The 24,401-nt window shown below is 48.1% G+C and overlaps 1 protein-coding gene across 1 annotated transcript in view; it reads right to left on the bottom strand.

Moving 5' to 3' along the window:
• The window catches only part of PLAA (phospholipase A2 activating protein), a 192,908-nt gene that overhangs the window by 15,218 nt on the left and 153,289 nt on the right, over nucleotides 1–24,401 (bottom strand). The window contains exon 12 of the mRNA XM_078676710.1: nucleotides 22,957–23,058. Coding sequence (XP_078532836.1) covers nucleotides 22,957–23,058 — 102 coding nt within the window. The remainder of the gene's footprint in view (nucleotides 1–22,956; nucleotides 23,059–24,401) is intronic.

Below are 24,401 nucleotides of genomic sequence, written 5' to 3' on the forward strand. Positions count from 1 at the left end.
CTGTTATACTTAATATATTTTTCTCCTCGCAGGATTTAAAATTAAGTCACAAGTTATGCATGTCATTAGCAGTTCCCGCATTTTATAAATTTAATTTTGTGCACAGCTGTAAGGATTATTCTGCAGCCTGAATGTGTGTCTTCTTTCAAGCATCCTATTGGCTTTGGCCCACTAACCCCCATTTTTTCTACTTTTCTGGTTCTAAAATCCTACTTTCCTCCCTGTGTAGGACCCTACCCTTTATACCTATGCAAACGCACTTGGGTTCCCCATTTGTTTTCTTCACCGTATACTCAGGAAGGCATATTCTGCCTCTGCCTTCGTGACTTTTGGTGACATCAGCATGCGCTCCACTCTACGTGATACAAGCACAGTGATGCTGCCTTTCTTGAGGCGAACTTGGCATTCCGGTGTTCGTCATGCCGATGCATTTTATTTATACATGCAATCCCCCCTATAAAAGCAGTTGGTGATAGAGTATAATTAATCGTTAAACTACCTCTTTCTTCTTCCTAGATATAATTATAAGACCCACTATTGTTTTTATTTCCACAAAAAAAGTTTCTGACTTCCTTGACTGAATAATTGCCCCATGGTTTATTGACCCCCCATCCCCCCTCCCCCCTCCCCCCTCCCCACACTTTTATTTTGGATCAGGTTCAATTGCGTTATATTTTTGTATTATGGCCTCTACTCAAATGATCTATGCGGCTTCACACAGTATTTACTTTTCTTACCAACATCCGCAAGCACAAGTATTACTGATGGAGTACTAGCGTTATCATAAGTGATTCATGTAGTTTCACCTTGCTCTTATCCTGTGGAGGGCTTATTCACTTAGTTAGGACTCTGTATTTCAAGTTAGTGCCAGGATCTGTCTTTTGTCATTGCTCAAATTTGTATACTGCCAGAAGACAAATGTCCTCATGCAAGTCCATTAAAAATATATATTCCTCCTGCAGTTCCAATGTTTAAATGATTTTCTTCCTCCTGCTTTCAGACCCTACAAGTGCTCGGACTTCTCTTATGACGAAGACCTCACTCTCATGAGGCTGGAACACCACTGACTTGATAAACAACTAGACTCTTTTGCCATGTTTTCCATAATTTATCTTTGAAAGTAGGAATTTTGTTTTTATTGTATACATACTTCCGTTACATGTTTACCACACTATGTGATCAATATTTGAGAACTATAATCTCCTTTGAGATAGATGCATATTGTAATTGTGATTGGTAAATCCACTATGTGATCAATATTTGAGAACTATAATCTCCTTTGAGATAGATGCATATTGTAATTGTGATTGGTAAATCTGGATAAAAGCAAGGTACCGCAATTCGCTGATCTTCGTTACTCTGCACACCATAATCTACATTTCTGCTAAGTTTCACATACATCCCTATGCCACTCACTCGTCACCTCTACACTGCATGAGACTCCACTCTACGCTATGTATGCCAGTACACCCCAATGCCTCTACTCTACAACACTGCAGTCTACGTCACTCAACTGTCCACCACTCCACTGGACGCTATTCCATTCTATGCCATTCTACTGTACACCAATCCACTTTACTCTATTCCACTGTAGGTTACTCTACAACACTCCACTCTATGCTGTTCCACTGTATGTCACTCCACTATACACTACTACACTCTACTTCACTCCAGTGTATGGCACTCCACTCTATGCCACTTCATTCTATTCTATTCAATTGGACGCCACTCCACTATATGCTAATACACTCTACCACACGCTACTCCAGAGTACACCACTCTATTGTACACTACTCCACTATTACACTCTAAGCCACTCCAGAGTGTATGTGTGTATCCCGCTGTTTTTGTACATAGTACATGGCTGTCATATTGTCCGTCGTGCCTTTGATAACCTTGCCTACAAGGTGAGGTGGAAATGCTTCCAGCGCAAGGTGAACCGATTGAAGCTCGAGGTAGTGGATGTGATGATTCTTGTTTTTGGTGTCCGAGAGACCCTGAACTGTTAGATGTTGTAGGTGAGCGCCCCATCCTGTGAGGGATTCCCCCGCTGTTAGCCCTATCTGTGAGACAGGGTCAACAAAGGGCCATCCCTTTGATAACTTGTGTGTTGCGATGGATGCAGATGTCTACCAACACTAGATCGTGTAGTTGACCCTGTGATTGACTACACGGATGTGCTAAACATTCCTGTAGTGGGTGCATGTTTAGTCTTGCATGGGGCACTATAGTAATGCATGATGCCATCATCCCTAGAAGTTGCAAGAACGTTTTGACTGTTAGATAATGATTGCTTTGAAATTGTGGTAGCAGTGCTTGAAAATTGTGAATCCCAATTGCATTTGGATAGGTTTGGACCTATTTAAGTGTCGATCACAACTCCCAGATATGCAGTTGTGAAGGTTAAAGATGGGATTTTTGAGCAATGATTGTGAATCCCAGCTGATGGAGAAGAAATATGGTAGTCTGAGTGTGTTGTTGACACATACAGTGTGTATTGACTTTGATAAGTTAATTGTCTAGATATGGGAAGACCTGAATTTGTTGTCTTCTTAGATGAGCTGCTACCACCGCTAAGCATTTGGTGAACACTCTGGGTACAGTAGTGGCTCTGAATGGAAGGACTTTGAATTGATAAGGATTCCCTGCTATGACAAACCTGAGGTATTTGCGATGTGCTGGGTGAATAGGGATGTGAAAGTATGCATCCTTTAAATCTAGTGCTGAAATGAAGTCTCCTTGTTGGAGAAGTGGAAGCACTTGTTGAAATGTTACTATGTGAAAGTGTTCTGATAGTATGTAGAGGTTTAAAGGCCTCAGATCTAAAATAAGCCTTCGAGAGCCATCCTTTTTGGGTATTAGAAAGTACAGGAAGTAAACCCCAGAGCCCCTGAAGTTGTATTGGAATGTACTCTATAGCTCTTTTTATTAATAGAGCTTGCATTTCCTGTTTGAGCAGTTGTTGATGTTCCAAAGAAAACCTGTGAGTGTGAGGTGGAATATTGGGAGGATTGCTGTTGAGCTCCAGGGAATAACCATGTTGGATAATGTCTAACACCCAGTTGTCTGATGTTATGGACTGCAAAGAGGGAACAAACTACTGTAGTCTACTTCCAATAGGGGTAGGATGATCAGGGGGAATGATTATGGAGTCCCTGTTTGTTGGCAGTTGGGGAGGTACAATTTAGGTTTAGAGTGGCTTTGCCCACGACCTTTAGAGTTTTTAGTCCCCCTCCACCCCCCACCACCCCCCAATAGCAACCCCAGTAAAATCCTCTAGAAGGAGAGGACTGATTTTGTGGCCTGTAGAAGATGTGGAGGCATCTGTGTAAGTAGTTTTTGACCCTCTGTAAAAAGAGGCCAAAGGAACTTCTGTTGGAAGGTGTCTGAAGTGCTACCATGGATTTAGCTACTTCTTCATCTTCTCTAATGCTTCATAACACTTGTGGGCCGAAGTGATGACATTTATCAAACAGAACATTTAATAATGTCCGTTTACCTTCTGGTTTAAAACCAAAGATACACAAACAGGCATGCCTCCTTAAGAGGCCGCGGATATTAATCCCTCTGGCAGCGGTGGTAGCAGCACCTCATGCACACCTTATGAAGTAGTTGGAAGGAGGGGGGCGCTAGAGAGCGCCGAGCAAGATGGCCGCACGAATGTGAGGCTCTGCCGGATCGAAACATAATCCTGCATAGATCCTGCGAATTCCGCCCCGGGACAGTGCCCGGGATCGCGGTCTGACATAGTGCAAAGCTGGGCGCCTGATCGGTGTCGAAGAACTGGCTGGTTGTGCCGTTTCAGCGGGAGATAGCGGCGAGTGCACTACTGCCGGGCGGCCCGCCGCAGTGAAGAGCGGGAAAGACAACGGTCCCTGGAGCCAGTAGCCGGGACACCTCGGAAGATTGAAGCTGAGGCGGCGGTGGCCACTTGCAGGAGGCGCTGGCCCGTCGGACTATCGGAAGGGACACGAGACTGCAGTGGTGTCGGGGGACGGCGGGACCTTGTCCGGCTTCCGCCGGTTGCGGTGAGTGGGGTCGCTGCCTGGGAAAGCCCGAGGCTGCGGAGGTGGTGTTGGGCTGCGCTAGGCCGCGCCGCGCGAACCGAGACTGGTGGGGGTGGGGCAGGTCTGGCTGGGCTGCATTTACTTGTGTATGCCCTAGAAGACACCGCTGGGAGGACGAAATTGGGCGGACGCACCTCTGAGGCACTGACAGTCGAATTCACCGGGGCTCCGTTGTGTAAGCCACGTTGCCGACCCGGGACCACGAGGGGTCAGGCGGGGACTGTGTGAACTATCTGCTGTGCCTGGGCTGCTAGCTGTACAGCGTGCGCATTGTGGGACACGAAAGACTCTGCTCGCACAAATACTCTCCTAGAGGTGAGGTGTCTGGGCCTTGGAGGCGGAGATCTGTGTGAATACAGTGATATCCCCACATTGTCAGTTGCTGAAAGCTGCCGCGAAGATAGCGACATGGGCAGAACAGAAAGGAATCAGCCTAAGTTAGTGTTCGAGGCAAAGAAGGCCACCATGTCCACAGTACAGGAGCCACCGGTCACTGAAGCTGCTGGTGCGACGGGGGGTACGCCAAACTTGGAGGTAGTCCTGGTGGCTATGCAGAAGACGCTGCAATCGATCGAGGGCACGATGGAGGCGGTTAACCACAGGTTGGACCACATGGCGACGCAGTTTGACAGGCAAAATGAGCGGATGGGTGAGGTGGAACAGAGGGTGTCGGCCACGGAGGAAGGCTTGACCACAGTGACCACGAAAGTATTCAATATGGAGCACGTCCTGGCAGTCATTCAGGCCAAGAACGAGGAGTTGGAAGGGAGGTCCAGGCGCAATAACATCCGCGTCACAGGCCTTCCGGAATCCACGAATGTTGGTCGCATGGAAGAATTCATGGAGCGGCTGATCACTGACATATTTGGGACAGAACACCTGTCTAAAGTGTTCATTGTTGAACGGGCTCACCGCTCCCTGGCTAAGAGGCCGGTCTCTGGGGCGCCGCCGAGGCCAGTTATTGCACGCATATTGAATTATAAGGACAGAGACGTGATCCTTCGGCTAGCGCGTGAAAAAGGCACAATAGACTGGCAAGGAAGTAGATTGGAGTTTTACCCCGACTTTACTGTGGCGGTGCAAACGGCGAGGAAAGAATTTCAAACGGTGAAACAACTCCTTAGGGCTGAGGACATCCCGTACGCGATGTTGTACCCCGCCAGGCTCCGGATAGGAACACCATCGGATAATAAGATCTTCACCTCATCAAAGGTGGCTATGGACTATGCAAAGAAGCAAAAAAAAAAAGAAAGAGAGACGCTGCTGCTGCGGGGGGCGGGGATGGTGATCTACAGGAAGATGCTGAATGAATGGTGCGCTTTGGAAGACATGGTCGAGGCACGCTGTCGTCTATATTAGCATGGGCTGGAACATCTGTCCTAATGTTATGGGCTGCACTAGCTCTAGAATAAGTAGACACTGATGACTGTTTATGCAATCCTGGAGGATGTGTGATCATACGTATATGACTCATGTGTTCGTTTACACTACCTGCTGGTGATAATTGGCTGGAGAAGGCAATTATAGCTTCTCTGGCAGGGATGTGGTATAGGACAATGATCACTGTAGGTTATAGCGATGTTGTGTTAATTGTTTGGTGCTATAGGATAGCTATTGGGATTGCGCCTGCTCTTATGGCCCGGACCCAGGATGGGCAGCGATGCTGGGTAAGCTAGGGTGGAAGTTTGACTGAGTATTCGATCCCTTCTTCCTACACATGTAGGAGTTCCCCACGGTGTGCTGCTAATAGGGGATCTGGTTGGGAGTTGGGAGGGATGGGGTCAGCTTTGGCAGGTTTGGGGTGCTGAAGTGGGTGGGGGGTGGATGGGGGCAGGTTTATGGTTTCACATGAAGATGAGCATAACTAGATGTGTGCGCGACAGCGAGGACTATGATTCCGCATTGTGGGTTGATGAAACGTAATCACTGCTGGTTGAAAATTGCTGTTCCCTACCTGATGTGGGACCGTTCTTACAGTGTGGAGGTGAGATATATTTATTGGTGGATGGGGTGTACAGTGGGGGGTCCAAATGACTGAAAATGGGAAACTCTGCTGGATAACGTGGAATGTCCGCGGACTAAACAGACCGCAGAAGTCTAGGCAGATGCTGTCATTTCTCTCTAGGCATGGGGCACACGTGGTCTTTCTTCAGGAGACACATCTCCGGGGGAAGGCTGTTGAAGCTGTGGCACGACAATGGGCTGGGGTGCGAGTTGCAACGGACTACTCCTCATATGCACGTGGGGTGATGATATTAATCAAAAAAATGTCCAATTTGAACTGCTACATAAGGATGTGGATAAAGAAGGGAGGTATGTTATTCTGCAAGGGAAATTATATGGCACCCTGCTAACCATGGTGAATGTATATGGTCCAAATGTGGATGATCCCGATTTCTTTATTGCACTATGGAACAAGGTGTATGCTCTTCCACCGTCGGCCATTCTGTGTGGGGGAGATTGGAATGTAACGTTGGATGCTGCGTTGGATAAAAAAGATGAGAGATTAAATGTGCATAGGAAGGCTGCGAATGTGGTCCGTGACGGGATGCGAGACTTTGGTTTGGTGGATGTGTGGAGGCTGGGTCACCCGGATGTTAGAGGGGGCACTTGCTACACCTCCGCACATGACACTTGGTCCAGATTGGATTACTGGCTAACTACCCGGGATGTCAGTGTGTGGATCCAGCGCAGCGCTCATTTACCTAGGACCCTATCGGACCACGCACCGGTGCTCTTGGAGGTGGGCTGGCCGTCGCACACCCCGGCACCATTCTCATGGCGCCTGACTCCAGGCATGCTACACGATTTGGTGCTACGGGAAGACTTGCGCACTTGTATTGAGGACTTTTTTGTTAGAAACGTGGGGTCGGTTGAAAGCATGTGCACTGTGTGGGAGGCATTTAAGGTCACAGTTCGAGGCGCTTGTATCTGTATGCAATCTGGGGTGCTCAAATCACTAAGGAACTCGATGAGCAAATTGGAGGACGAGCTGGCAGCATTAGAGAGGCAGCAGGAACGCGATTCCACACCTGTCAGGCTAACTGAGATCAGAAAGAAAGTTACTGAATACAACGAGTTGGCTGATCAAGAGATTAATTTTTTGACTAAACGCACTAGGGCGCAAAATTATGGCGAGGGAGGGAGAGCGGGGCGAGGTCTGGCAGATAGGATTCGAGAACCATGGGCGAAACATTGTGGGGTTCAGGGAATACTGCGGGAGGGCGATACAGTGACAGATGCTGCGGGTATTCTAGACTGCTTCGCGCAGTACTATGAGCGGATGTATAGACATGTGGACACGGCGGATGAAACGGACTTGGCAAAATACTTGGATGACGTAGCATTAGTTTGGCTGTCTAAAGGGCAACAAGATTTCTTGATGCACCATATCACGGAAGGTGAGCTCCGAGATGCGATTTCGGCTCTACCTAATGGCAAAGCGGCGGGCACAGACGGCTTGCCGTCAGAATTTTATAAGGAGTACGCAGATTTGTTGGTGCCCCGACTGGCAGCTGTACTCGAAGATGCTATGGACCAGGGACAGCTACCGGCCACTATGAGAGAAGCACTATTGGTGGCACTACCGAAGCCGGGCAAGCCCCCCGATCTCTGCGAGTCCTATAGACCGTTATCACTGATAAATACAGATATTAAAATTATTGCTAAAGTACTTGCGACACGGCTCCGACTGGTTCTACCGGTTATGGTGCTACCGGATCAGTCTGGTTTTGTACCACTACGGTCAACTACTCACAATCTGAGGGCCTTGTTCGCGGTATTGCATCTTCTCAAGCCAGAGCTACCTGCGGTGGCGGTCCTGTTGGACGCTGCCAAGGCTTTCGACTCGGTGGCTTGGCGATACATGCTAGCGGTGTTGCATCGAATGGGGGTGCCATATTTTTTCACATCACTGATCACCTTGCTGTACACTAAACCGATGGCCAGAGTCAGGATCAATGGCCATGTGTCATCCCCGTTCTGTATTCAAAGAGGTACCCGGCAGGGGTGTCCTCTTTCGCCCCTGCTATTCGCTCTGGTATTAGAACCATTGGCCTGCATTCTACGGCAAAGATACGCTGATGCAGTGTTGCGCTTTCCACTTCGGTCCTTTGCAGTGTCAATGTATGCTGACGACATGGTGCTATACATTAGAGACCCAACCACGCATCTGGAGAAAGTGCTAAGGGAATTTATAAGATTCGGGCACTTTTCTGGACTTTCCATCAATTGGAACAAATCCATACTCTTGCCGCTTACTGATGCCACCAAACCGTTTCTGCTAGACTTCCCACTGGAATGGGCAACGGAGCCGGTGCGCTATCTGGGAATCTGGATTCATAGGGATTGTACCGAGGTTCTGAGAGCAAACTACGGAGTGGCGATATCGAAGTTGGAAGACCAGGTGGAAAAATGGAGAAGGTTGCCACTATCGTTTGCCGATAGGATCTCCATCATCAAAATGGTGGTGCTCCCTAAATTTCTGTATTACTTTGTAAATGTGCCCATACTCCTGACGTCGCACTTTTTTGCACAACTCCAATCGTTGCTCATCACGCTGGCCTGGGCCGGTAAGAAAGCACGGGTGAGTTGGGATGTGTTGACAAAGCCATACGAGCTGGGGGGTTTTGCGGTACCGGATCTGAAACTATACTATCTGTGCGCACAGGCGCACTTTGCTACCTACTGGATATCGGCACCGCCGTACACACCACATGTAGCGCTCGAAGCCAGTGCGGTGGCACCACGACCATTGAAGGCCATGTTAGTTAACAGGTACTCTGTATTCGAAAAGGGGGAAGTGGATACGGTGCACAGCACACATCACGCTTGGCAAGAATTAGGCAAAAGATCGGATAAATTACCGCTGTATGCCCCGGATATGCCCCTCTTGTATCATGACAAGATCTCGGTATCTACTGAAATAGGTGCCCTGCAGCTCTTCCAAGGTGCTGGTATACAAAATATGGGGCATGTGTTCCCGGCTGCCACTTTCCTTCAGCTGCAAACTCTTTTAGATAATACAAATAATCCCACTATGGCCACGTTCCTCTATGCTAGGCTGCGCGCAGCGCTGCGGGACTTATATCCATCTTTCCCAGATGAACCCCCTGTGCTGAATGCCCTACAGTTACTTTACACGTCAACGACAGGAGTGAAACTGATCTCACGACTGTACCGGGCTTCACAAGAAGACGAAGGTGGGGGGGGCACGTTAGCAAGAGCGCGATGGGATGCAAGTCTACCTGAACCACTAACGGACGAAGAATGGAGTGAATGCTGTACTGGTATGGGTGGTTTTGCAGCTAATGGAAATTTCCGTCTGGTACATTATAAATATCTACAACAGTGGTACTACACCCCTGCGCGACTGTTGAGATATGGGCTACGCACACACTCCAGGTGTGTGAGATGCAATGAGGACAATGCTGATTTCATACATTTGGCGTGGGGCTGTGCTAAGATATTTGAGTTCTGGACTGTAGTAACGAGAGCGCTATCAGAAATGACATCCACTGTGGTGCCTGCGGAGCCACGACTGTGCCTACTGGGGATAGCGTCTGGTATGTCTGCGAGTTGTCGACGTTTGATAGTGCTGGCGTTGCAGGTAGCTAAACGCAGAGTGGCTATGATGTGGGGAGGGAGGCAGGCACAGACTGTTGCATTATGGCTGCGGGATATGGCATACTGCCGGGACCAACTCACCTGTTACTATGAAGAATTACCGGAAACCTCAAGGCCTAGGGATATCTGGGGACCATACACACTGTATATGTTGTCGAGGGAAGTGGCGGAGGGCGATTCATAGATTGCATTAGCTGGGACTGATACGATCAGATAAATGTAATTGCCATATGAATGACTCATCCATGAAAGGGATAAGGGCGGGGATCAAAGACTGTTTATTGTTTCATCGACACCAGTGGAATGTCAGCTACACGTGACTCAGATAGTGATCTGGGTGATTTACTGGGCGCGCAATCGCACCTGCATCACACCGGATTTAGGCCTGAAACCTGCATTGTTGGTTGGGGGGTTGTTTATGGTTTAGTACGGTTAGGTTACTTATGAAAAACCAAGAAGAAAACTGAAAGACTGATTATTGTATACGTTTAACTACTGGTGAGACTCAGCCTCTGTTTTTGGGTTCCATGTATACACTTAATGCTTTCTCATATGGAGGAACTGATATGCTATTTACATGTGTTGCATTGAAGGAAATTAGCGGCCGGCCCAAACTTGGGTTGTAGGCCTCGAGCTGTGTTCTTGACCTTTACCCAATAAAAGTCTTTACCCAAAAAAAAAAAAAAAAAAGTAGTTGGAAGGAAAATGCTACTTACCAGTATGCATCTGTTCTTGGCGCACAAGTTACTACTTGTGTAACAATCTATCTGTAAGAGACATTAGTTAAGTGATAGATTCCTTACCTTAGAATAATCCCCAGACGTCAGACTGGATCTGGAAAGTTTTTCTGCTTAGCAGTACCCCAGCGCGCCGGTAGGTGGCGTCGTGTGGCTCCGCGTCCGTCACTGGCGTCGTAAGCACCGGGATGACGTCACGGAGACTACTTAGGCGCCACTCATGCACGCTGACGTCAGTTCTGTACACAACTTTCTGCGCCGAAACGCAGAGCCATGCAAGACACTGACCATTGGTACATAAAACTAGGGCCCTAAAAGGGGATGACCTTAACCCTAGTAATCAGGTCGCAGAACGGGGAGGATGGGTGGGGCGGTAAGGAATCTATCACTAACTAATGTCTCTTACAGATATATCGTTACACAAGTAGTAACTTGTGCATCTGAAAGACACGCGAGTGATAGATTCCTTACCTTAGAATAGATACCCCAGCAATACCAACCCCGGTGGTGGGTCTGCGAACAAGATTACACCAGAAAGTCACGGAGCACAGAACGGCCAAAGAAGCCGTCTCTCCGGACAGGACTGTCAAGGCAGTAGTGTTTGGAAAACGTGTGCAGTGAGGCCCACGTAGCCACCTGTCAAATGTCCTGAAAGGGATCGCCGTGTCCCAAAGCAGTAGTGGCTGCAGTTGCCCTGGTCGAATGGGCACGCAGCCCCACAGGAGGCTTCTTCTTGGCCAAGGAGAAACATGCTTTGATGCACAGAACGACCCACCGGGAGATGGTCCGTTTGTGCACAGCCCGACCTTTTTTGGTGCCCACATAGCCAACAAAAAGCTGATCATCCACCCGGAACTGCTGTGTATGCTGCAGATAGAATGCAAGTGCACGTTTTCGGTCCAGACGTTGGAGCCTCTCCTCTTCCCTTGAAGGAGACGGAAAGAAGGTGGGCAAAGTGATGTGGAAGGGCGTGACAACCTTTGGCAGAAAAGAAGGACGGGTCCTCAAAACCACCTTGTCCAGATGAATTGAAAGGAAAGGCGGTTTAGAAGAAAGGGCCTGGAGCTCACTCACTCTTCTGGCAGAGGTGATAGCAAGCAGGAAGGCAGTCTTGATAGTGAGAAGACGTAAGGGACAATTATGAAGGGGCTCAAAGGGAGCACACAGCAGAAAAGTCAAGACAAGATTCAAGTCCCACTGAGGCATTATGAAGGGCACACGTGGGAACGTATGCATAATGCCTTTAAGGAAATGGTTAACAACCGGGGACTTAAAAAGACAAGGCTGATCTGGAAGCCCTAGAAAGGCAGAGATGGCCGAAAGATAACCTTTGACAGTGCCCAGAGCAGAGCCCTGCTGGGCCACAGAAAGAAGGAACAGCAGAACCCCAGAAAGAGGGGCAGAAAGGGGATCCACAGCCTTTGCTGTGCATCATGCCACAAATCTGTTCCACTTGCAGGCGTATACCATTTTGGTAGAGGGACGCCTGGCTGCCAGAATGACATCACAGACTTCGAGAGGAAGATCGAAAGCTGTCAACTGTCGCCGCTTAATCTCATAGCACGGAGGTGGAAGCTGGACAGGTTTGGGTGGAGGACCGTCCCCTGCTGCTGCGACAGAAGATCCTCCCGAGGAGGCAGACGGATCGGGGGATCGATGCTCATACTGAGTAGCTCAGGTTACCATACTCTTCGAGACCAGTCCGGAGCCACAAGGATGACTTGGGCCCGGTCACGCCTGATCTTCTTCAGCACGCGTGCAGAAGTGGTATAGGTGGAAAAGCGTACAATAGACCGCAGCTCCACTCGCGACGAAAAGCGTCTCCATGCGAGTGCCGCCTTGGAAACTCCAACGCGCAGAACTGATGACATTGCCCGTTCTCTTCTGTGGCGAATCTATCTACCCAAGGCTCTCCCCACTGCAGAAAGAGACCTTGCGCCACGTCCGAGTGCAGACACCATTCGTGATCCACCATGCACCGGCGGCTTAGTTCGTCCGCCCTGGCGTTCAGAGAACCTGCCAGGTGTTGAACTACCAAGGTAATGCCTTGATGTTCCAGCCATGTCCAGAAGCGCAGAGCCTCCTGACATAGGGTCCACGATCCCACTCCGCCCTGTTTGTTACAACACCACATGGCGGTGTTGTTGTTGTCCATGAACACCTGCACTACACTTCCCTGGACAGAGGGAAGGAATACTTTCAGTGCAAGCCAGATCGCCCGCAGCTCCAGAAGGTTGATATGGAGCCGGGACTTCGCCGGAGACCAGAGGCCTCTCCCCATCCCAGGAAGGATGCGTCAGTCACCACTGTGTGCTCTGGTTGGGGAAGGGAGAGGGATCTGCCACTGACCCAATCGCGGTTCGTCAGCCACCACTGCAACTGTCTTGCAGCGCCCTCCGAGATCTGGACGTGATCGGACAGGTTGCCCTGATGCTGTGCCCACTGGAACTTCAGGTCCCACTGCAGAGCCCGCATATGCCATCTGGCATGTGACACCAGCAGGATGCAGGAGACCATCAGCCCCAGAAGCCGGAGGGTCATCCTGACTGAAACCCAGGATAGAGGCTGAAAGAGCGGAATCATAGCCTGAATATCCCGGACTCGCTACTCGGGAGCATAAACTCGAAACAGCGTCGAATCCAGAACCGCTCCGATGAAGGGGAGCTTCTGAGAGGGACACAGGTGCAACTTTGGCACATTGATGGAGGACCCCAGCAAATGCAGAAGGTCGGCCGTAGTCTGGAGGTGGGAGATGACTGCCTGGGTCGAGCCCGCCTTCAACAGCCAGTTGTCGAAGTGGGGGAAGACTGACACCCCTGACCTGCGCAGATGAGCTGCGACCACCACCTTCACTTTCGTCAACACCCGAGGGGCGCTGGTAAGGCCGAAGGGGAGCACGGCAAACTGAAAATGCTCCTGGCCTACCATAAACCGCAGGTAACACTGGTGGGCCGGCAGGACAGGGATGTGAAAATAAGCGTCCTGCATGTCCAACGCTACCATCCAGTCTCCAGGGTCCAGGTCAGTCGGGACCTGAACTAGAGTCAGCATCTTTAACTTCTCCTTCCGGAGGAAGCAATTGATGTCCCGGAGGTCCAAGATGGGGCGCAGGCCCCCGCTTGTCCTTCTTGGGGACCAGAAAGTAGTGGGAATAACAACCACTCCCTACTTCCTGATCGGGAACGTACTCGATAGCCCCTTTGGCCAGGAGGGCTGTGACTTCCTGACGGAGAAGAGCCAAATGATCCCCCGACATGCGGTGGTACCGAGGTGGCATGGCTGGAGGGGAGGACAGAAAGGGGAGCGAGTAACAGAGGCAATTATCTGCAGCACCCACTTGTCTGATGTGATTTTGCGCCAGTGGCGGAGGTGGTGACGGACCCTTCCTCCTACCGGCGTGGGGTGCCCCCTGAAGCTCGGATTAGGAAGGCTTGGAGGTGAAAGCAGCGGGGGTAGAGGTGGAAAGACCCACCAGCTGGTTACCAGACCCGCCCCTGTGGAAGCCACGTCCGCGGACCCGCTGAGGCAGGTTCTGCGCATGCTTTGTGGAGGAGCGCACCTGGGTGCCTTTACCCTGGCCACGAAAGGAATGAAAGCCAGGTGTGGCAGGGCTCTTTGTGGATAAACCCAAAGACTTTGCCGTGGCCTCTGAGTCCTTAAAGTGCTCCAGGGCACGGTCCTCCTGGTTGCCAAAGAGGTGAGCCATCAAAGGGCATGTCTATGAGCAAGCTCTGGACATCAAGAGAGAACCCGGTAGACCGCAACCAGGCATGGCGCCGCAACGCCACAGTCGTGGAAATCGCCCTGCCCAAGGAATCAGCCGAATCCAGACCACACCTGATGGCAAACTTCGCTGCATCCTTGCCCTCCGCAATCGCTTGGGAAAGGACGGCCTGGACCTCTTCAGAACACTAAGGCAGGACCTCTGCTACCGTATCCCACACGGCGTGGGAGTAACGGCCCAATAAGCAGGCGGTATTAACCGACCGCAACCCCAAGCTGGCAGAGGAGAACAAACCTCTTGCCATATTGGTCCAGCTTCTTAAGAGTCCTTATCCGGCGGAGCCGTAGGAAAGGCACTCTGCGACGTAGAGGCCTGAATGACCAGGCTCTCAGGCGTGGGGTGAGTGGTCAAGAAGACAAGGTCAACATGCGCCGGGCGATGACCTTTTTATCCACCGGTGCCCCAGAAGCCTGTCGCAACCAAGTGCCCAAGAAGAAGTTCCAACAACGTAGATGCCATCTGGAGCACCTCCGTAAGAGGTTGGTCTTAAGGGGCACCGTAGGGAGGTCGAGACGGAGAGCCTCTGCAGCTCGACGCAGCACCATAGAGTAGGAAGCGCCCTCCTCCATAGTAGGCAGAGGGGAGGCAAACCCGGGGTCCGAAGACACATCAAGTTCACCCGCATCTTGAAGGTCATCCACCCAATCCTGCTCGGAGTCACACTGCTGCGCAAGGGGGTCCTCTGAGCTGTCCCAGTCCTCATCCGGCTCCTAAGTAGAAGGAGGCGGCTGCAGGGCCGGAGAGGTGGCCAGTGGCACCGGAAGCTGTACCGGGAGCGGTGCCGGGAACGGCGCTGGCCAGGGCCAAACCAGAGCCGCATCCCAATGTGGATCCCAGGTCGGAACGAAACGGTCCGAGAACCGGGGCAGGGGCGGGATAAACGGCACACAGTGTGGCGCCTGTGGCAGCGCTGGGGACAGAGACAAGGGCAGCGCCGGAGCCAGCAGTGCCGCACCTTGTGGCGCCAAAGCTGGATCCAGTGGCTCCCAGGCCGGCGCCAGAGGCGGTGCTGCCGGGCCAACAGGATCTGGACATGGGACCGCGGGGCACGCAGGCATGCCAGCGGGAGCCCGAGGCCTAAACAGGCAGTCTATGGCAGCAAGAAACTCTTGCATCTGTTCGGGAGTCGCGAAGGACCCTGGTATAGTGGGTAGGCCGCGGGACTCCCAGGCTCCGAAGGAGCCGCAGGGGCGGAGCTTCTGTCCCCCTCGTCCGCCTCCAGGGAGCGACGGGGGGGACGTCGGAGAGCGAACACGCTTCTTAGACTACTTTTTATGGCGTCGCTTACCGGAATCTGAAGGTGAAGACCTAGAGTCCGAGGAGCGAAGGCTCCGGTCCCACGAGCGGTCCCTCAAACGGCCCCTAGACCCGGAGTGGCGATCAGGAGTGCCGGACCTCCAGCAACTTCCTGCGCTGCTCCCGCAAGGCCTTCGGGGCCATGGCACGGCAGTCCCGGGAGTCATGGTCAGTCCCCAGGCAGTAGAGGCAGACATCATGGGGGCCGCCACCGACATATTACGGCGGCACGACCCACAAGACTTAAAGCCGGGCATCCCTACGTGCACCAGGAGACGAGAGAAGGAGACAAAAGTCTCAAAAAAGTGGTAAAAAAATGATCGAGGTAAGTGCTCAATCCAGATCTGCGCTTTCGTCGTGGAAAAAGAAAGAATTGACGTCAGCGCGCATGGGTGGCGCCCAAGACGTCATCCCGGTGCTTACGACGCCAGTGTCGGACGCAGAGCCGCACAACACCACCTCCCGGTGCGCAGTGGTACTGCTAAGCAGAAAAACTTTCCGGATCCAGTCTGACGCCTGGGGATTATTCGAAGGTAAGGAATCTATCACTAACGTGTCTCTTTCAGATATGTAGAGCAGTAGATTCTTATACTTGTGCATAGATCGCCATCTGGTGTTGGGCTCGGATGTTTGAACTTTGTTTTGGTCTTTGTAGGTACGAGATAGGTGACTCCTCCTTAGGGTGACAGTGCGCATGGGCATCGATTCCATCTTTAAATTGTTTTTCGCCATAAAGGGTGATGATGGAGTTAGTAAGAAATAGAAGAGAGATGTCCATGTGTGATGTATCCAAGTAAGATAGTACTGCAACAGATCGAGATATCCGGGGAGGTGGGTGGACGTATATGAATCTACAGTTCTACATGCCCAGAACAGATGCATACTGGTAAGTAGCATTTTCCGTTTGAGGCATATGAGCTGTAGATCATATACTTGTGCATAGACTATACAGCAGTTATCTCCTCAGTGGTGGCTACCTGTATCTGGTGCAGTGGTTTGAAAAAGTGTTCTTAATACAGCCTTGCCCAACTAGCTTGTTGTTTTGCTTGCACATCTACACAATAGTGTTTTGTGAAAGTGTGCGTTGTAGACCAAGTGGCTGCTTTGCAGATGTCATCTAAGGGAATGTTCCCCAAGAATGCCATAGAAGCCCCTAGTTTGCGTGTGGAATGAGCTCTAGGGGGAATGGTTAATGTGCGATTTGCTTTGAAATAGCATATTTGGATGCATGTAACAATCCACCTTGTAATACCTGCTTTTGAAATGGGATTTCCCTTATGAAGTGGGGAGAAAGCCACAAAGAGTTGCTTAGTCTTTCTAAAAGATCTTGTTCTTTCAATGTAGTAGAGGAATGCTCTTTTAACGTCTAGCGTGTGAAGAGCCCGTGCTGCCACTGAGTTTCGTAGATGGAAAAAAAACTGGGAGTTCAACAGACTAGTTAAGGTGGAAGGCAGACTTTAGGTAGAAATTTTGGGTTAGTTCTAAGAACCACTTTGTTAGGATGTATTTGCAAAAATAGTTCTTGTATGGTTAATGCCTGGAGTTCACTCACTCTTATAAGAGATGTGATAGCGACTAGGAAGGCTACTTTCCAAGTAAGGAACTGTAATTCGCATTTGTGTAGAGGTTCAAATGGGGGACCCATGAATCTGGTAAGGACAACATTTAGATTCCACACCGGAGAAGGAGGAACTCTAGGTGGAATTATTCTCTTAAGTCCCTCCATAAATGCTTTAATAGCGGGCACCCGAAACAAAGACAAGTGTTGTCTGTTTCGGAGATAAGCTGCTATTGAAGCAAGATGTAGTCTTACAGATGTATATGCTAGGTTACATTGTTGTAGATGCAAGAGATAACAGATAATGTTCTGAATAGAAGCATCTAGCGGATTGATTTAGTTATTTATGCAGTAAATGACACATTTTTTCCACTTTGCTGCGTAGCATGTTCTGGTGGTAGGACGTCTAGCTTCTTTAATGATATTCATGCAGTCTGGCGGGAGATTGAGGTAGCCAAACTCTAAGACTTCAGGTGCCAGATCGCAAGGTTGAGTTGACTGGGATCTGGATGCCATATCTCTCCGTGGTTCTGTGTAAGAAGTTTGGGTGAGAGGTGTAGCTTTTGATGTGGGACTACTGATAGTTCTAAGAGGGTTGTGAACCATGGTTGTCGGGCCCATGTTGGAGCAACCAGGATCATTGTGAGGGAATGCTGTTTGAGTTTCAGAATCAGTTACGGAAGGAGCAGGTTTGCCGGACCAGTTCATCCATAGCACATTGCCCGTGGACAATAGGTGGGAATACCTGGACGCGAAGCTTGGGCACTTCGCGTTTTGGTGTGTGGCGAACAGATCTATTTCTGGGTTGCCCCACATGTGAAAGAATGGAAGAAGAACTTGAAGATGAAGCTCCCATTCGTGGATCTGCTGTCTTTGACGACTGAGCAGATCTACAATTTGATTGTGTACTCATGGGAGGTGTTCCGCAAGGAGATATATGTTTTGCGGAATGGCCCATCTCCATAGGCTTGGAGCTAGGTGTGAAAGCTACAGAGAGTGTGTCTCCCCCTGTTTCTGTAGGTAGTACATTGCGGTCATGTTGTCCGTACGGACCAGGACAGCTTTGCCTACCAGATGGAGTTGAAAGGATTTCAACACTAGAAAAATTGCCAACAATTCCAGGTAATTTATGTGAAATTGTTTTTTGCTGAGGGGTCTGAATGCCCTGAATGGTATGGTTCTAAAGATGAGCTCCCCAGCCGGAGAGCGATGCGTCTGTTGTTAGCACTATCTGTGGAACCGGGTCGATGAACGGCTGCCCTTTGGAAGGGTATTGTGTGTTCCACCACTGCAGAGAGCGATGTATGCGCCGTCCACCAACACCAGATCTGTTAGCTGACCCTGAGCCTGGTTCCACTGAAGTGCCAAACACTCCTGTAAGGGACGCATTTGGAGAATTGCATAAGGGACGATGGAAATGCAAGAGGCCATCATTCTGATTAGCTGCATGAACACTTGAGCTAGTAATGAGCGTTGAGGCTGATATTTTGCTATTAGAGCTTGCATAGTGCTTATCTGAGAGGGTTGGGGTATGCTAAAGCTTTTGAAGGGTTTATGGTAGCTCCTAGATATTGTTGTGTGCTGGACCGTTGGAGGTGGGATTTGGTGAGGTTCACGGTGAATCCCAAGTCGTGAAGCAGCTGAATTGTTTTGTGTGTGTGTTGCACACAGCTGCTGTGTGACTTGGCTTTTATGAGCCAGTCATCTAGATAAGGGAAAACGTGAATGTGTTGTCTTCGTAAGTGATCAGCCACTACTGCGAGGCACTTGGTGAAGACTCTGGGTGCTGTAGTCACCCCGAACGGGACAAATTTGAATTGGTAGTGTTGACCGTCCACCACGAACCTGAGATTTCCTGTGAGCGGGGTGAATGAGAATATGAAAGTAGGCATCCTTTAGATCTAGAGTGGAGAGAAAGTTGCCTTGTTGAAGCAGTGGGAGCAGAAAAGGGCTATATTATTTGAACCAAAAGACTATTGTTATAGCTCAACACTACACTCCAGATCTTGGGCGGTACAACAGTCATCAGCAAAGTGGACTATTCCAATAACCTTATGCTACTCTTCTTCACTAAACCTCATTAAACCTTATGAAATTCTTTAATTTGCCACCCATACTATTTTCTACGTATCCAGCACACCACTGTACCTTCAGGCTGCCGGTACGTAGTTCTCCAAAGGGCACTGCAATATTTTCCAACATGAAAATACATTCCTACAAGGGATTAGTTTGCTTTCAGCAAGGAGGACAAGCACAAGTTAAATTACCTGCTCCCCTTTTAAAGATGATGAACATACAAAAACATGATTACCATTCTAGCCCACATCTGAAAACAGCCAATTAATGTTAATGTTCTTCACTATGACCAATCCCCTTTTCCATAACAACCCTCACTGCACAATGGATGGTCCCAAAACACAGGTAACCCTCGAAGGAGCTTGCATCTCCAGGTTTATAGCATCAACCCATACACTATACTGTTAAGCACATATATATCCAATCTACAAAAAGGCAATCATTTGTGTAGTTACATCAATTTAAAAACTGGAAGTAAATCCAGAGTACTGAGGCTTCATCACAATTGGCTTCTGTTGACCAATCTCCATTTTGGCATGCACTGTTCGGCTGACCTACTCACTACTGCCTCCTGTTCTCTTTTTGGTTTTCCAGCATCCACTTCTGCAGTTCTTTCAACAAGTTACAGGCTCCCACGGTGTGCCAGAATAATGTTCATGCCTAGGATGACCCTCAAATTGAATAGACCTCAACCAGCCTTAAAAGCCCCGCGGTATGACTGGAAAAATCCCTGACCATGGAATACCAGGTAACTCTACTGTCAGACGCCTGCTTTGGAATCATGTTGCGCAGGATAAAGATTCTGCCTTTTCTCCCCCAGTCCCTCCAGGAAGGAGGCTGGTAGTGCAGGCTCTGATCCTTTAATGCGGCAGCAAGACTGCTCTTGGTATTAATGGGAATAATTTAATTAGTCTGATTTACCTCCACTGGCTGACCATATTCTAAAGGATTGAGTTTAACTCTCTTTGCATGGTGCACCTTTTATGCGAGTGGTCCTCTAATCTCTCACCAACTGGTCACCCCTTATCCCCCTAACCGACTTTTTAGATCCTCCAATTAATTTTTTAGTAACCATCCCCAAGGTCAGAAGGGCTCAAAGCAGGGGACTGTCTTTTGGCTTGAACGCGGCCAAGCTGTGGAATGCTCTCCATCTGGCCATTCACTCTAGGAACAGTTAGCTGAGCTTCCGAAAATCTCTTAAGATATGGCTTTTTAGGAACTGATCCTTTGGTTTCTCTTCTGGCCTTGGTGTAGTGGTATTTCCGTCCGCCAGCACTGGGATGCCTACAGGTTGCCATGCGCTTTATAAATCCCATTGCATAGCATAGGCACAGAATCCCAGCCTAAGCACAAACTTCTAGAAGTTAATTCCAGAATGGTGCCATTTCCTTTCGGTCACCTGGCTAATGTATATAAACAGCAAGAACTATGATGGAAAAAACATATTTCCCATCATACCTAGCCTATGATTTTCTCCTTTACTTTCACGGAGCTCAAAAAAGGCAATTGTTGCTTCCCAGCTTCCCCTTCACAAATGTCCTTTTGCATTTTAATGAGATGACGCAAGACAGCTTTCGGTGTCGAGACCTCTTTAGCGAGTTATATTTGTTCTTCGAGTCAATGTTACAAACATGCTTTAATATGATATACAGCCAGTCACTGGAAATCCAATCACATGCAGACATATCCCCCTTGGAAAAGTTTTAATTCTCTTTGTGCACAACCCCATGTTCTCCATCATAAAGGATTGATTCAGACTAACTGCAGAATCTTCACTCCAGTTTTAGTGATTTCATTTGCTAACATATGGAAGTGGTCTCATCTCAAATTTATGTACAGATGCTACTACAAGCTTTTGGACAGAGGCTAGTAATACGTTTTGTTGGACAAACTACTTTACAGGGGAGAGTGAACTAGAAGTCAGAAGCTTTCCAGAGTTACTCTTCTCACAGAGAACAAAAAACCTATTTGCTTTGCCTCCATTAGCTTTTTTTGAGCCGGCGACACTCCCCTCACCTACAAATAATTACATACGTGTAGTTAGAAGTGATCAAAAACAAAGGGCCTGATTTAGAGTTTGGTGGATGGGTTATTCGGTCACAAATGTGACCGATTCACCGTCTGCCTTTTTACCAGTTAATTATATCCTATGTAACTTGTAATAAGCCGAAGGGATATCCGTCACATATGTGATGGAGTAACCCAAGTGACAAACTATAAACCAGGGACTCCCCAGGCTAATCTCGTTGCAGCAGTCTTTCAAATACCATAGCAGTATATGCTTTCTACAATATTTTTGTATAACTTTAGTCGGAGCAGTATGTAATATGCCTCCTTTCATTCATACATTTCTGCACTGCCCGATTAACTCAGTCCTCCTTCCCTTTCAATGACTCAAACATGGAATTTTTCCTCCGCACAGAAACTCCAATGTAATGCATCCCATAGTCTTCTGCGTCCCTGCTCCAGGAAACTCAATGTCCTACCAAGCATCTACCTAAGGTGGTCCACCTTGTAGTAAGTAATTTCAGTGGTAACACCACTATTTCATGTTTTCTGTTGGTGATGTTCGCATAGTAAATCAGTGGTAACACCACTATTTCATGTTTCCTGTTGGTGATGTTCGCATAGTAAACTTCCAAGTCATTTTTTTTTTTGCTTTAAATAGTTTGAATGAGGTCTTCACCTTGTGCAGCAAGAACCCTTACACACTATATGGCTGTATGCAAACTGGGGTGTGGCGAAGACTTCACACGCCTCAGGATACACACATTATATGGCTTTATGCTCTTTGGAAAGAGACAATTCTCACTTCTTTTTTTGTTTAGGTACAAACAAGCTATTTACCCATTTGTCTGACCCCTCCCTTTGACCAGTACCAGGTTTCAGATTGGCCCTGAAAGTAAAAGTGTGTTGGTCAGACATGAAGGTGGACTGTGACCCAGAAACAAAGCTAGGTTTGGCAATACAGCAACACTTACTACTTGTGCAGGAGTTTCAATACAACATTCGATCACTTGCTGATTATTTGTTTAACATTGGAGACTGCCCTACTGCTCCTGTCCCTCTCAAACTCTATGGTCCTGGTCGAAAATAATTTGTCACCTTGTGCCCTTCCGTTTTATCAGCAGGGAAGTAAAAAGTATCTCCTAATTCAACAGCATAATTCCCCGAGAATGCTTGCTGACTGTATACCATATGAAGCAGTCTAGCGGGACTCAACAGCAGGAACCCACCGTCCACAGGCATCCGCAGGCTTCAGAGCAAAAGGGATTCTAAATCATCCTGAAAATCATGGGTTAAATCACCACTAGCTTTATAATACCTCACTTCATGCACACATTACATGTTTCATACATTTCAAAACGTATCCGATCAGTAAGCCAAGCTATACAATGAGAATGCTAAATTGAGTTTTTCAAATCGCAGGTATCAAAAGGAAGACAAAAATTACACCACTGTCCATGCCTCAAAACTAGATTAGAGTTTCAATAAGAAATCCAAAATTAAGTAAAGGTTTAACATGAAGCTAATTTTAATATACATAGCACAACAAATACAAAGTCATCCAACAAAACTAGCTATTGGCCCTGTACTATTAACTGCAGCTGCATAAAGGTATCACCACCACAACCCTCTCCACTGCTGACATTCCACTTGCTAATGGATTATAACAGTTACAGAGTGTACTCAAATAACCTGTTTGGTTATTCAGTTCTAAACATTTAAATGGATATGCTAATAGACATTTCCGCATTTTAAAGTAATGTTAAAAATATTTGAATTTCTTTGGGGGGGGGGGGGTCTACTCACCCATTATTTGTACAGGGCTGGCCTGGTCAAAAGTAACAGCTTCCTTCTTGGGAAAATAAATGTTTACAACTTGAGAGGCATCCAGTCTGTATGCATTCCTACCTATGTGGCATTAAGGAAAAACAATAAATCAGTGAGCAAAACGTGGTACACAAGAACAGGCTACCTAATGCAGAAAATGACTGACTGAGGAGAAAAATGTAAGGACAAGTCACACTTACATTGGGAAGATGTAGTAATGAAGTACTTAAAATCACAGCTAAAAATAACCAGGAGTTCTTCAACACACCCCTGCATGAGTTAACTAAACCTATGATATTGATGTATTAAAATTCCATGTGTTTTCTAGAATAGAATGCAGTGACATCACTGCTTTAGGCCTCATTTGTGCAATCCTGAAGTACTCTATGTACTCGTGTCAAGATTATTGCATTCCTTTATTTAGTTGTGTATGATTTTTGTGAGCCCTCTTCTTGGGGGTCTTGGCTCCATCAATGGTATCTATACAGCATCCATGGTGAATTCCTTCTGCGTGCCAACTAATTGAACTTGTTGAAACCACAGTAAAGAGGACTGAACTTCTCAGCAAAAGGGCTTAGCTAAAGAATTGTTTTTGAATATTTATTTTGACTTGAGTGATCCCAACAATGGAGTAAGCAAAGCAGACAGAGCTAGAAACCAGAAGCCTTGCTGCGTTACTCTCCTTAGAAAGAAAAAAAATGCTTTTTCCTTTCATAGTTAGAAGTGAGCAGAGGCAAAGTCTTCCCAGGTCGATCTTTGTAGCCGTCTCTCACACACCATAGCAGGTTATGCTTTCTACAATATTCCCCTTCTTTCTGGTCAGAGCTGTATGTAAGTGACCTCCTTTCATTAAGAAACTGCTGCCCAGACCAATTAAGATTTCTTACTCGGTCCCCCATCCTTTTCAATGACTTCAGCACAGGATCTGCCAAGCGATGCCTGCCTCAGTCTTCTGGCTCCCTACTACAAGAAGCTCAATGTCCTACCAAGCATCCATCTACGTGGTCCACCTTGGAGCTTTAGGTTATTTTGCTGTAGTGAGATCAATATATCAATATATCATATTTTCTGTTTGCGATATACACACAGTAAACTTCCAACTTTTTTTTGTGAATGTGTCTTCACTTCGTGAGAGGAGAACCCTAACATGCTATTTGTTCGTATGCAACTTGGGGCGTGGAGGAAGACTTTTCACACTCTTCAGGCTACATTATTTTGCTGTACATTACTTGGAAATATACACCTCTCACTTTCTCTTTGGTACAGTATGGGCTTCTACAGATTAGCAAGATTGGTCCTTCTCCTTAATCGCATGCTTCAGATGGGCCATGAAAGTAAAAGAGGGCTATTCAAACATGGAGGTGAATTTCAAGTTTCATTAGTGTTACAGTAAGTTTGTCAATGGAAATCAGCAATATATTGTT

Source organism: Lissotriton helveticus, chromosome 2_1 (genome assembly GCF_964261635.1).
Source record: "Lissotriton helveticus chromosome 2_1, aLisHel1.1, whole genome shotgun sequence".
Lineage (NCBI taxonomy): Eukaryota > Metazoa > Chordata > Amphibia > Caudata > Salamandridae > Lissotriton > Lissotriton helveticus.